Source organism: Phaethon lepturus, unplaced genomic scaffold (assembly GCF_000687285.1).
Source record: "Phaethon lepturus isolate BGI_N335 unplaced genomic scaffold, ASM68728v1 scaffold5367, whole genome shotgun sequence".
NCBI classification, from domain to species: domain Eukaryota; kingdom Metazoa; phylum Chordata; class Aves; order Phaethontiformes; family Phaethontidae; genus Phaethon; species Phaethon lepturus.
The window spans coordinates 2,961-15,753 of NW_010552418.1; the positions used below are offsets into that span (position 1 = coordinate 2,961).

Genomic DNA, 12,793 nt, shown 5'->3' on the forward strand with positions numbered 1-12,793 from the left:
TTCACACCATTTCCTGGCTTACCTGGTAGAACACACAAGTTCTTTCACCATTTCACAGTAAAGACACAACTCATCTTACTGCAGGACAGGGCTGCTGGATATATATTCAGCAGTCTTAGTGATGAATAGGTAACAAAACTAACGATGATGGACAACTTGCTCTGCTTTCACAGCTGATCACACTCAACCTATGCTAACTCAGATGCTGAATCACTGACTACCAAGCTAGTACTATAGCAAAGACATCCCATAAACCAAAACATCTACATTGCTGGAAAACAAAAGGAAAAGCTCAGAAAGTAAGTAAGAGTCCAGACATGCTAGGTAAGTCAAAGCAGATTGTTTATTTATGAAACTGAAAGTGCTGACCACTTGTAGTGCAATGACAAGCCTAAGTTTCTTTATCTCTATTTTGAACTGAACTACCACCTCCCATCTCTCAAAACAATTGTGCTTTGCTATCATGTGCCTGTTCTACAGTCCCCAGACCACATAATACACACTTCACACTTCAGAGCACAAGGAAGCACCTCTTTGGAGTTCCACAGGCAGCTACTTCTTCGTTTCTTAACTTCTGTGACACAAAAAAATCACTCAAAGCATCTTTGTTTCAATGTTTTCAGTTGCTGGATTTTGAAAGTCATATTAATGTGACTCATTAATCCCATCCCCCAATTAATTTCTGATTAATCCTCATTAATCGCCCCACAAATAAGCAAAGCGCAGTGTTCTTAAACTGCAACAATGGCTCAAAGCAAGAGGCCATCACAGAAGCAATTTCTGCTAGTAGAAAAATGTGATTAAAACCAAAGATTGCAAAGTATGGTCACCAAAATTTAGAAATAAACCGCTACATATAAAATTATACTGGCACTTTACGAAGGCACAACAGGAACTACCTCAGGCATCCAACCAACAGACTTTGGTATCAACCAGGACAGAAGGGTTCCCATTCCCAAGGCAGCTTGGTAGAAGAAAAAAACCCTACGAACACATGATAAGTATCATTACCATAAACAAGACTGTAATACTTCTCCTACCAAACTCAGCACTAAAGCAGTGCTGCATGGGCAGCTCAGTGCACATGCCCATGCTGATACCAAGCAGCCCATGGGCTGTGTGGTACGATGTGTCAGCGTTGCAAGGTGGAAAACCAGCAAGGTCTATTTTCCTGTGACAAAAACTGCCAGCAGTTGTGTTTTTTCTGTATTTACATTTCTTCCGATTAGGAACAGGAAAGATCAAAGATACAAAGCACAAGCAGGTAAGAGAATTATTGTGACTGGTACAATCTCCAGGCACTGGAGTACCCACAGCGTGCAAGGGAGAGTGTGTGTGCAGACAGCTCTCTTCAGCCCAGTGATACAGGTGGCCAGGGTCAGGCTGCAATCTACATCATCTTTATTTCCAGCGGTTTCACAGGTGGCCATCCCTGCCATTTATAGTATGACACCAGCTGCTTAGGGACTTCAGCCAGAACCACCTGGGAAAGAGCTTCCCGGGGAGCCTGCCAGGAGAACAGGGAGAATAAATCAGAAATACTGCAGAGAAACTATCAGCCCAGTGACAAACTCTCTTACAGAATTCACAGTGCAGCCCCACACCTGCCACGTCTCATGCCCCATTTCAAGAGTTCCTTGCTGCAGTTTTAGAAGCACTTTTATCAGCAGTGCTCACTGGGACTGACTGGAAATCACTTGTTCCCACTTCTGCACTGCTCCCACCTCAAGCCCAGGATCACACAGCCTTTACATGGCCCTGATCTGGGTGGGAAACTGCCCCAGCCACTAGCAATTCCTCTTATTTTAGGTTTTCATCTGACTCCACTCTTCAACACAATTCACTGCGCAATGTGCACGAATGCTAGTGCCAACAGTGGAAGCAGGAAGGAGCTGGGGAATGACAGGACTGCTTTCAACACCAAGAAAGACTTATCTCATCTTAAAACGCTCATGGGACTCAGTATCAGAGACTGACACTATGCACACTATGAACAAGGCAGTTCCTTGCCTAAATGTTTGCATCTCAGGACAGAAAAACATCTTTACTCCTTTAACTCTGCAATAGCCAAGAGACAGTATACTAAATCAATGATACAACAAAAGCTTCTTCTTTTTCTTAAAAAGAAAAGCTGCAAGAGAGCTGTGACAAAGCACAGTTTTGAATATAGAAGCAAACATCTCAACTCTCACTGGGAACAAGCAGCTTGGACAGCACTCTGAGCATGCAGCTTGCTGCCTTGTCTAGGCCCACGCTCATTCTTTAGATGTAATAACTGCATATATATATATATATACTGGCACCAGGACTCTTCTGAAGTTAAAAACGACTTACATTTTTGAACTGTCGGAAAGGCACAAACTGGACAATGTCTCGTGCAGTTGTCTCTCCTGTCAGGGACTTCAGGACACCATTGTCTGCATCAAGGAACTCCATTGCTTGGAAATCAGCTTCACCAACTCCAACAATAATGATGGACATGGGCAGCTTAGAGGCATTAACAATTGCTTGCCTAGTTTGGTCTAGATCGGTGATCTCTCCATCTGTGATGATCAGCAAGATAAAATATTGCTGAAAAACATTAGAAAGCACCCAGTTAGGGAGTTCAACACCAAAGCTCACATAACTGAAGGCAAATGGAGAAATTTCTTACTCTAAGAAAGAAATCAGATGGTGCTGTGGATAAGACAAAAGCAGAACAATTAAGAAACTTCCCACTATGCATACGAAAAAGATTCCATTTTATCGTATGTATAACACCTTTCATTGTGCACTTCAGATTTCCTCTGTACTAGAAAAAAGATAGAGGCCTAAATTCAATTTCTAAAGAACAATTACATCAATTGGCAGAAAGAACTAGAGATGAGCAAAGTACCACTAAATCAACAAAGCTGCATAAAAAATTCACTGATGGATGCTGCTTCGCTCGCTGATGTCTCAAAAAGGCTAAAGTTTAATACTTAATATCCCTGGAGTGTAACTCAAAAAGCCTTCTTTTTTAGTTACCAATAATTTAAATTATAAGTATTAGAAATCTCAAAATACTGCAGTGACAAATGTCATGACACAAAGATGGTGTAGAGATAACAACAGGGGAAGAACACAAGAGCTCTTCTATAAAGAAAAACACATGGTAAAGTATTTAAAATTTAAAATAAAGAAAAGTTAAAGTTTAAAATTAAAGAAAAAAAACATGGTAAAGTGTTTAAAATTTCTTTCTTTTTCCAGAGGCTAAGGTTTAGTATCTGGTTCTGAAATGAGCAACCACCTGCCTCATTCTGAAATGAGCTGTTTTATAGCAGCTATCTACAGACAAAAACGAAAATAAAAAGTACGACCCACACAATGAAAATAAAAGAAACTGAATTTCCAATTCCAAAATCCAGTTAACACAAGTGTTTCTATGGTTGTACCTCATTACTGACATACTATTTAAACAGGTTTTGATCTGTTAAAAAAAAAAAGGCAATGTTTAACTTATAAAGAGAAATAACAAGATTCTCCCAAGTGTTCAGAAGGCTAAAAAAATACCATCAGAAATGTAAGAAATGGATCACGCTAGACCAGGCACCTCACAGTGTCGGAAATGTATTTGACGTACACACAAACATAAGTAAAACCAAAAATACTGCCACAGCTAGACCATAAAGCAAGTATCAGAGTGTACATCAAAATTCCTTTTGATTAGTCTGTCAAAACGGAATCAGTTAAATCTATCAGGAAATATGGAGTCCTTCATCCTTAATCAAAAGGAATGAAATTTAAAGAAATGGAGTTGCATTTTAACAGCAGCCATGGCCATGCAAGCACACAAATAAGACATGCAACACAACTCTAGGGTAGCATGGATGCCCTACAAGGCAATTATCATAATGATTTAACAGTTCTAGAGGCTCAGATTAACCAAGGAGTCTGAGATGTCCTGATTCTGCATGCCACCATGGTGGGACAGATAGTCGAGCCCTCTGATATTTTTCTTGGAGGTAGTCTTTGTGTACTTTGAGAGCAAAATTGTTTGGAATAAAATATATAGGGCCCCTCTATACTTTATGCATTCCCTACAGGTGATGGCACTTGGCAAGAGAGGTCAGAGCAAGGCAACTGCTGACAAGAGTACAACTGGTCTAAAAGCCAACACAGCACCTCATATACTTCAATAGTAAGTACAATGCCAGCAAACCGTGAAAAGGAGAAACAAGTATCACTTGAGCAATGGAAACTAATGTCAATGTCTACCAAGTACAGGTTCATATCAGTATGTACCAAGAGAGTACCAACATTCTCTCCGTAGGCTGGTAGGAGAGGACCAAACTCAGTATCCTGAGGAAGGAAGACAACATCACTTTACCATTCCATCCTATCCCATCATGAACATGGAAAACAAACATCAACCCAACACAGATCCACAGGAAAGGACAGGCACTCACTGAAGCAGTTCCTTGTTGTGCTGAGTGCGCTGCAAACCTTGCCACGTGGTTTATAATAGGAGAGAAATTGGTTGGCCCATACAGTTGAATCTGAGGAAGGATCTGGCGGTAGGCATCCACTATTCCTTGGATCCCTGTAAGACAAGGAAGGCAAGCTGCCACAAGAGCCTCACAACTTCTCCAGTAATTATTTTATAAGGATTACTAAGTACTACAGCAAAAGGATACTAACTCACACACAGCTGTAAACTCCTAGAGGACAAACAAGCAACAGGATAACAGCAAATATACAAAGCACAGGGTTGAAACCAGTGGACATCTGCAGAGACAGGATTTGCAGGTTTCTCCCCCATTCTACAATCTTCACATTACTCTTTGTGCCTCTAACATCACAAAGCTCACAGAAGTTGTGAGAAAAATAATCCAGTGAAGGCACGCTGATGACTACCTTTACCTTGTTCTTTCTACCTCATCATCTGATTTGTCTTATTTCATTGCTTAATAGTCTAATTATACAACAAGGTCAGAAGCTCTCTGGAACGGTAACTTTTTATTTCCCTTGCGTGAAAGTTAGACAATGATCCCTGATTCAGGATCCAAACATTTCTGTAACAGAAATAGCAATCCCTAAGGTTTTTCCTATGCAAGAAGCTTTTCTCAGATTAAACAAAACTTTTTTTAAAGTCTCACTTTAAATGGTGCATATGCTGCTGTGGACTCATCTAAATTGGCCTATTCCTGGCTTGTACCAACATAGCTTCATGTGCCATTGCTGCTTGCATTGACCACCATACAGGTTTTAGTGCGGTAACTCTCAAAAACTACTGCACAGGGACACTTTAAGGGCAAAGACACAGATCCCAGTGAGGTAGACAATGCTGAAAAGACCAAGGAAATGCTTGGATTTTAACACCGAATCTCAGATTCCATTTTTTGTTGGCCTTAGAGCAGAGAGAAAAACTGAACTGACTTAAAAATGCTTGTTCAAGAACAATTCTGTGTCACTTCATGCTGAGCGAGTTCTTAGCCCTAAAAGGTCATAATCCAGCTTAGAGAGCAGCCATTAAAAACAGATGAAACAACCTCCACTAAATGAGATGGCTGTAAAGAAAATAAGCTTTTAAGATAACCCTTTAAAAGGTAACATTCGAACATATACACATTGCCAAGTCTGAATCCACTGCCACCTATAACATAGCAGAAGTAACCAAGTTGCAGCAACAAAAATTTCAGCACAGACTAACAACATTAAATCTAGACCTCTTCACTGAAGCTTACATAGACCACACAGAAGTCTGCATCAACACACATCCACTCTTGTCAGCATCCAGGTGAGAGTAAATTTAGTTTGCTACATGTCTTGGTGCTGCATCTGTTTTTCACCAGTTATGGGAGAAATATAACACTTCAAACATCTGTCCCTCTCAGTGAAATATTGATAAAGAGGTGTCCTCACCTTGACAATATGGGTTGCTGGGGTTGAAGTTCAAAGCAAACTCATGAGATACCTAGGAAAGCAGACAATACAAACAGTTAGGGAATGCAGACATGGACAGAGCAACTGCCTAGTGCTGCGAAGGCCCTACCTGCCAGCTAGGAGGAACCTGAGCTCCGAACCCAAATGCAGGAAACAGCTTGTCCCTGGAGAGAAAGAGCAACAACAAGAAATGAAAAGGAGCAATTCTTTGATAACCCACTATTCTGTTTTATTCCCAGAAAGCAGGTGGAGATCAAGGTTCAATTCCTGCCACAAGGAATGGGTACAACATCTAGCTCCCCATGGCCAGCCACCAGTTACCTAAGGTTTGCAGACTTGGGCTTGACAGTTTCAGAATTTCCTTCAGTGCAGCAACCCCAGGACTCTCAGGAGATTTCGAAATAGCAAGCGAAAAGCCAACCCAACCACAGTCACGCTAAAGGACAGAGCTGACAAACACATTCCCATTGAATCAACAGGGCATTCATGTTTGAAATCCACCATCAGCAACAAGGCATTAGTGACCGGCTAAATCAGCATTACAGAGTAACCCAGGGCCATAAAAGCACAGACCTAGAGGTACAAATCAAGCAAATACGCCAAATTACAAAGGGCTCTTGTAATTACACTGCCCTCCCTGGCAGTGACAGAACCAAGAGGAAGCAGTAGAGGCTCCTGAAGGGATCTCCCAAGTAAAGGTAGCACCTCAGTCATTCAAATGCTACAGCTCTGGAACAAGCTATCAGTTTTGACCACTGACACCCGCTGTGACATATTTTTGATATGGTGGCTACATCAGTTAAGATCATTACATACGTGTCATAATCCTGGACTACACTTCCCACACTCCAGATGGCAATCAGGTACTCATTTATCCCATCTGGACTGATGTAGTGAAGAGAATCTGGTGACTTGGGATCTCCATTGGAACCAGTGAAGTCTATACCCACCTAATCAGGCAAGATGATGACAGCAAGTCACTGATGCATCACAATAGCAAATGAGTAGAACTAATCACACCCAGAAACAGAGAGTTAGACTAGGCCCACATAGCTCTCTTGCTCACAGGCATACAGGCAGCCCTATACAGGGACACGCAAACAAGTGTGCATACATTTTCCCACTGGGGTACATGCATATTTAAGAAGTAGCAATCCTTTCCACTGATAGCCTGAACAGATTTCTCGAAACAAGTTTAAAGAAATCCTAGTTTCATTAAAGTTGCTACTTGATCACAGTAAGTAAAGATATAAATGTAATTTGGTTTTTTGCAGTCTTCATCACTGCAAATTCACACTGCATTTGCAGTCATTCACACTGCAAACAAAAGTATTAATCACAACTTCATTGCTCTTGTCCTGTCATCTACCAAGATGAGCAGTGGGGAAACAACTCACTGTAAAGTTAATCTGGCAGCCTCCCATGATGTAGTCCAGAAACGAATATTCTGTCTCAATCTAGAGGAACAGACAGACAGTGTTACACCTCCTCCCCATAAGAACAGATTTAATTATGATGAGAAAATTGAAAAGCCAAAAACCAACAAAAACCTTCCTACCTTGCAGGATTTTATCTTAATAATGCCAGAGTTTTTGTAGCTCTTTTTCTTTTGTTTTTTCTCAGGATGAATGCATTCAAATTCCACCTACAGAAAAGCAAGCATGTACAAAGCTAGTTCCAAAACATCTGCATTTACAGCAGGGCAAGTTATTGAAACAGAATGGTGGCAGACATCACACAATTTCAGAGTTACTCAAATGTCTGGCAAGATTCTGAAACTGAATTTTGAAAAGGTTTGCAACTACTTTGGCTGCTATCTGGCAAGTTAAATGGGATGCTTTTGCTATCAGCATTGGGCAAAACACAAGGAAAGACCTCAGAAAAGTCTCTCTCCTCAACAACATAACTGTTATTCTGTATGCAATCATGGAATAGTGCCATTGTATTGGAGGGAAAAAAGTCAATCACAAATATGAGTATTTTTCTTAGCATAACCAGGTTCCTTTTCAGTTAAGAGAAGGGAATGCACTCAAACAGAAGACAAGGAGGCAAAATCTCAGGGTGGGGGAGGCCAAAAAAGCCTAGGTCACAGGTTCCCAATGGCAGAGTTTCACTGCTTTGTTTCACTCGCATTAGTTCTGATTTCATACAGGCTAGGAAAACGGGCAAGAATCTTCCACCATCTTTAGGATTACAACAATGGAAATCAAATTGGCTGGCAACTGGAAGCAGTCCTAGGCTACGTCCTGTGCACAGATTCATCTGTCTGAATTCAGGTGAGACATCTCCATGAGAATGAGAGTTCAGGTTTTCACTGCAGACAGTGAGAAACCAGCACCACCAGCAAATGATTCAACTTATTCTAAACTGAATACCCAAGACAAGGTAAGAAGAGTGCCCCTTGGAAGTACTGCTTCTCTCCATTAGCTAGAAAGGTGACCACAGTGCTCATGAGTGTGACCAGCTCAAGCACAAATGTTATCTGAGACAAGCCCTACCTCTGGATTTGTCTGTTAAACCATGAACAAGCCCCAGCAGACAACAGGCTCAAGAACGTCTTTAGGAATAGGAGTGGTAACAGTACCCAAGGAAAACAGCAATATAATTCCCACACCAGGTTTTATTCTTCCCAGATGTCGGCTTAGTAATACAAAGATACAGACAGAAAAATTCACTTTTGGAGGCAACAACTAAAAATATATCCCTGAGGTCAATATTGAAAAGGGTTTGTGAAAGACTGAATTATGGACTAAGTTAGTGGGGGATTGAGAAAGCTCACCAGAGAGCCGTCACCTGCTTTCTGCAGCTGAGTCAAGTTAGTTTCAAAAGTGCCTATCAAGTCATGCGACCCATCGCTGTCATGATCTGCACACTGTACCTGAAAGGGAAGACAGAGCAAGCAATGGGCAAGCGTACTGCATTAGGGAGAACAGCAGCTGCTCACCACGTGTTCTCCTGCTTCCAACAGCTTTGCAGCGATGCTAGTGAACATCTGAACTAGTGGTGTCATCCGTATCACTAACTGAGACCTGATAGTAAGAGAGACACCTAGAGTTAATCTCAGAAAAAGGAAGATGTTCAACTGCTCACCCATTTAAGTACACACAGTGAAAGTTTTAATTAAAAGCTTTCCCCAGTTTAACCACAAGAGATTAAAAAAAAAAAACCCAAACAAACAACAAAACTACAAAAACCCACAACATTTCATAGTCCAGGTGTATAAAGGCGAGATCATTCAGGACAATATATGCAACTAGGGTAATGGGAAGAAGCAATTAAAAGTTTGTTATCTAAACACTTTCTGAATATACTCTTTTTTTTTTCTGCCCAGCAAATAGCATCAATTTACAAAGAAATTGCAATCTCTACAGAGTACTGTCTGTCTTTTTCTGCATCTTATACCAATCAAATTCTAAATACTTAATTAATAACCAGTCATGTTTAAATCAGCGTGAAAACTTCAGAACTAGATAATGCAAAAGAGCAACACATTTAAAAATGAAAATATGCTATTCACTATGGCTTCGAGCAAACACAGTAAGACGTATACTGTAAATAGCTTCCCACAAAATCAACCAGGAGGAGCATTTACAACATGTACAATATACACACTTGCAGACACAAGTAACTCTAGAAGCAGTCAATCAAACAGTTTGTGAACAGTTGCTTCCTCCCCTGTTGAAGTTCACATGCTACACAGATTCAAAAGCTCTCTCTTTCCAAGATATGCCTTTAGTAAATCAAGAAACTGATGTTACTCCAGTATAAACCAGAGTGACAGCTTTCTCCTCAGGACAAAGGGACAAGATGAACCCATGGGTAACACCTTGATAAGGATGTCAAATTCAATGGCTAGCTATCTGAATTTGAGACAGGGTTCTTTTAGGACTGCTTTGATTCATTACAGATATTCCACTTGTATGAGTGGGAAACCTGCACAAAAAGCCAGGTGAATTATGGCCTAATCTAGCTACCTAAATGGGAAGCACCATGTCATCCTTCAGTCTCTTAATGGGAAAAGAAGATCATGTCAGAGACTGTGCTCCCCTTCTCCCCGCTTTATCCATCCCAACCCACCACCTCTCCACTACTCGCTTCTGCACACTCCACCATGAAGCAACCTTCACCCGCCTGAACTCCACTCCACCTCTCTCAACTACTCTGACATTGTTTATCACCCAGCGCAACAGGATTACACCAGGGAGGCCAACGAAGGAGGCTCTCATGCAGAAGCCAGGGTGCAGACTGCCAGTGCAAGGTCTCCTTCGTGCTAATATAGCCAGGGAGCTGCAGAGAATTCAGCAGCTGCTGCATTCACACACCGCCTCTCCCCTCCTGCCTGCTCCCGCTCCCCCTCTCAGCCACGCCAATAAAATTGTATTTAGGACCATTTTTATTATTAGTTCTCAGTACGATACAGTTTAAAACAAACTTTTTGCAAGGGTTTTCTAAAACTGGCCAAGATTCACTGCATGCAGCCCAAAGCGTGGTGCTGGTGCAAACAAAATCCTGCTAGCAATACTGCAGGACATCGTATATAGTTATATACTATATATAGTATATATAGAAACAGATGAATTGTTTCTTTACAAATGAACCACCCAGTATTCATTATAAGCCTTAGAATACAGTCAGTAGGTAAAAGGCCCCTTTCATCTACAGGAGGAACTTCACAGAAAATGGATTTGCCTTTATGTATATGCCATCAAAGATGTGGGCTGGCAGCTTTAGTCCCAATACCAATACCCACAAACTCACATTTGCTATTTCCATTTAAATAACCATGGGGGAGAGACCCTACTTTCATATGCCCTTATTTTTAACAAAACTGCCAAGAAGACTGGGCTGTGTCACCAATCTGAGCTGTTCTTAACACAGAACAAGAACATCACTCTACAACACAATGAAGAAAGAATTACCAAAATATTAGGTAGTATCCTTGATTTGATCAAAAGATTTATGTTCACACACATATTCAGTACATAATCCTCAAACATAGCTGGCAAAACTGGTATTTAGGGGACGCATAAAAATGGCTGTTTCCACTGTGCTGAAGTACAAGGAGCTCTCCACTGACAACTGTTATTTGATGTGTAATTGTTCCTATGTAAATTTTTTGAAGCCTCAAACAAGAGGTTCAGAGCAGCAAATACCAGATGAAAAATGAAACACCAGTGCAATATTATATTCTTTAGTGCTGCTAAGTGAAACTCCTGCCTGTCAGCCTGGATTTCCCTTTCTGACTAACTTCCCTAACCTGTTAAGTACAAGAACAGCATAATCCTTTTTCACAATAGATATTTTCTTAATAGATTATTTGCATATGCATCAAGAATTTTGGCTGAAATGAAATAACAGCAAAAATCTATCCTTTTTAAGCAGCAGGTCATTCCAACGTGAATTCCAAGGCACAGAAAGCTTCTGGAAAACAAACAAACAAACATCAAAACAAAACAAAAACCCAAAACAAGCCAAACAAAAAAACCAAGCAAAACAAAACCAAAACCACAAATCTTTTTGGATTACAGCAGATACAGCCTCATGTAATAGAATGTGTAAACCGTGCCACCTCATGTCAGTGTTGACAAATGATAGTATGCATCTCCTTGCCATCTACTTTCCACGTTTGCTGCACAATTTTGGACCAAGAGGACTTCTTTCTGACCTAAGACTGTTGATTCCCCAACAAAAAAAGCTCGCAAACACCACTTAGACCATTGCCACATATCAATGAGCCCAGCACATCTGAACATCTATTTCCAAGTTAATAATCTCAGTAATTCTTTGGACGTGCCATACTGCATAAATAAAAACATTAGCATGCACGCTTTTTGCTGAACCTTTCAGATCAAACTTCCACAAAATCACAGAATCATTAAGGTTGGGAAAGACCTTTAAGATCATCAAGTCCAACCATCAACCCAACACCACCAAGCCCACTAAACCATGTCCTGAAGTGCCACATCTACATGTTTTTTGAACACTTCCAGTGATGGTGACTCCACCGCCTCCCTGGGCAGCCTCTTCCAATGCTTGACCACTCTCTTGGTGAAGAAATTTTTCCTAATATCTTGTCTAAACCTCACCTGGTGCAACTTGAGTCCATTTCCTCTTGTCCTATCACTAGTTACTTGGGAGAAGAGGCCAACACCCACCTCGCCATAACCCCCTTTCAGGTAGTTGTAGCGAGTGATAAGGTCTCCCCTCAGCCTCCTCTTCTCCAGACTGAACAGCCCTAGTTCCCTCAGCCAACTCCTCAGAAGACTTGTTCTCCAGACCCCTCACCAGCTTTGCTGCCCTTCTCTGGACATGCTCCAGCAGCTCAATGTCCTTCTTGTAGTGAGGGGCCCAAAACTGAACACAGTGTTCGAGGTGCGGCCTCTCCACTGCCGAGTACAAGGGCACAATCACTTCCCTACTCCTGCTGGCCACACTATTCCTGATACAGGCCAGGATGCTGTTGGCCTTCTTGGCCAACTGGGCACACTACTGGCTCATGTTCAGCCGGCTGTCAACCATCACCCCCAGGTCCTTTTCTGCCGAGCAACTCTCCAGCCACTCTCCCTAAGCCTGTAGCGTTGCATGGGGTTACTGTGACCAAAATGCAGGACCCAGCACTTGGCCTTGTTAAACCTCATACAAATGACCTTGGCCCATCGATCCAGCCTGTCCAGATCCCTCTGCAGAGCCTTCCCACCCTCCAGCAGATCAACACTCTCACCCAACTTGGTGTCGTCTGCAAACTTACTGAGGGAGCACTCAATCCCCTCATCCAAATCAGTGAGAAAGATATTAAACAAGACCAACCCCAAAACTGAGCCCTGGGGAACACCGCTTGTGACCAGATGCCAACTGGATTTAACGCCATTCACTACTACTCTCTGAGCTC

The 12,793-nt window shown here is 41.6% G+C and overlaps 1 protein-coding gene across 2 annotated transcripts in view; it reads right to left on the bottom strand.

Annotated features, from left to right (window-relative positions):
- Positions 1-1,139: 1,139 nt before the first annotated feature.
- The window catches only part of CPNE1 (copine I), a 17,457-nt gene continuing 5,803 nt past the window's right edge, over positions 1,140-12,793 (bottom strand). The window contains exons 7-15 of one of the 2 annotated variants that reach the window (XM_010291202.1): positions 8,702-8,782; positions 7,463-7,549; positions 7,302-7,361; positions 6,721-6,854; positions 6,014-6,068; positions 5,884-5,935; positions 4,428-4,561; positions 2,335-2,571; positions 1,140-1,507 (exon numbers count right to left, since the gene is read on the bottom strand). In XM_010291202.1, coding sequence (XP_010289504.1) covers positions 1,391-1,507; positions 2,335-2,571; positions 4,428-4,561; positions 5,884-5,935; positions 6,014-6,068; positions 6,721-6,854; positions 7,302-7,361; positions 7,463-7,549; positions 8,702-8,782 — 957 coding nt within the window. In that variant the 3' untranslated portion in view covers positions 1,140-1,390. Of the gene's footprint in view, positions 1,508-2,334; positions 2,572-4,427; positions 4,562-5,883; positions 5,936-6,013; positions 6,069-6,720; positions 6,855-7,301; positions 7,362-7,462; positions 7,550-8,683; positions 8,783-12,793 lie in introns of both variants that reach the window. The other variant, XM_010291201.1, reaches the window with a different exon arrangement.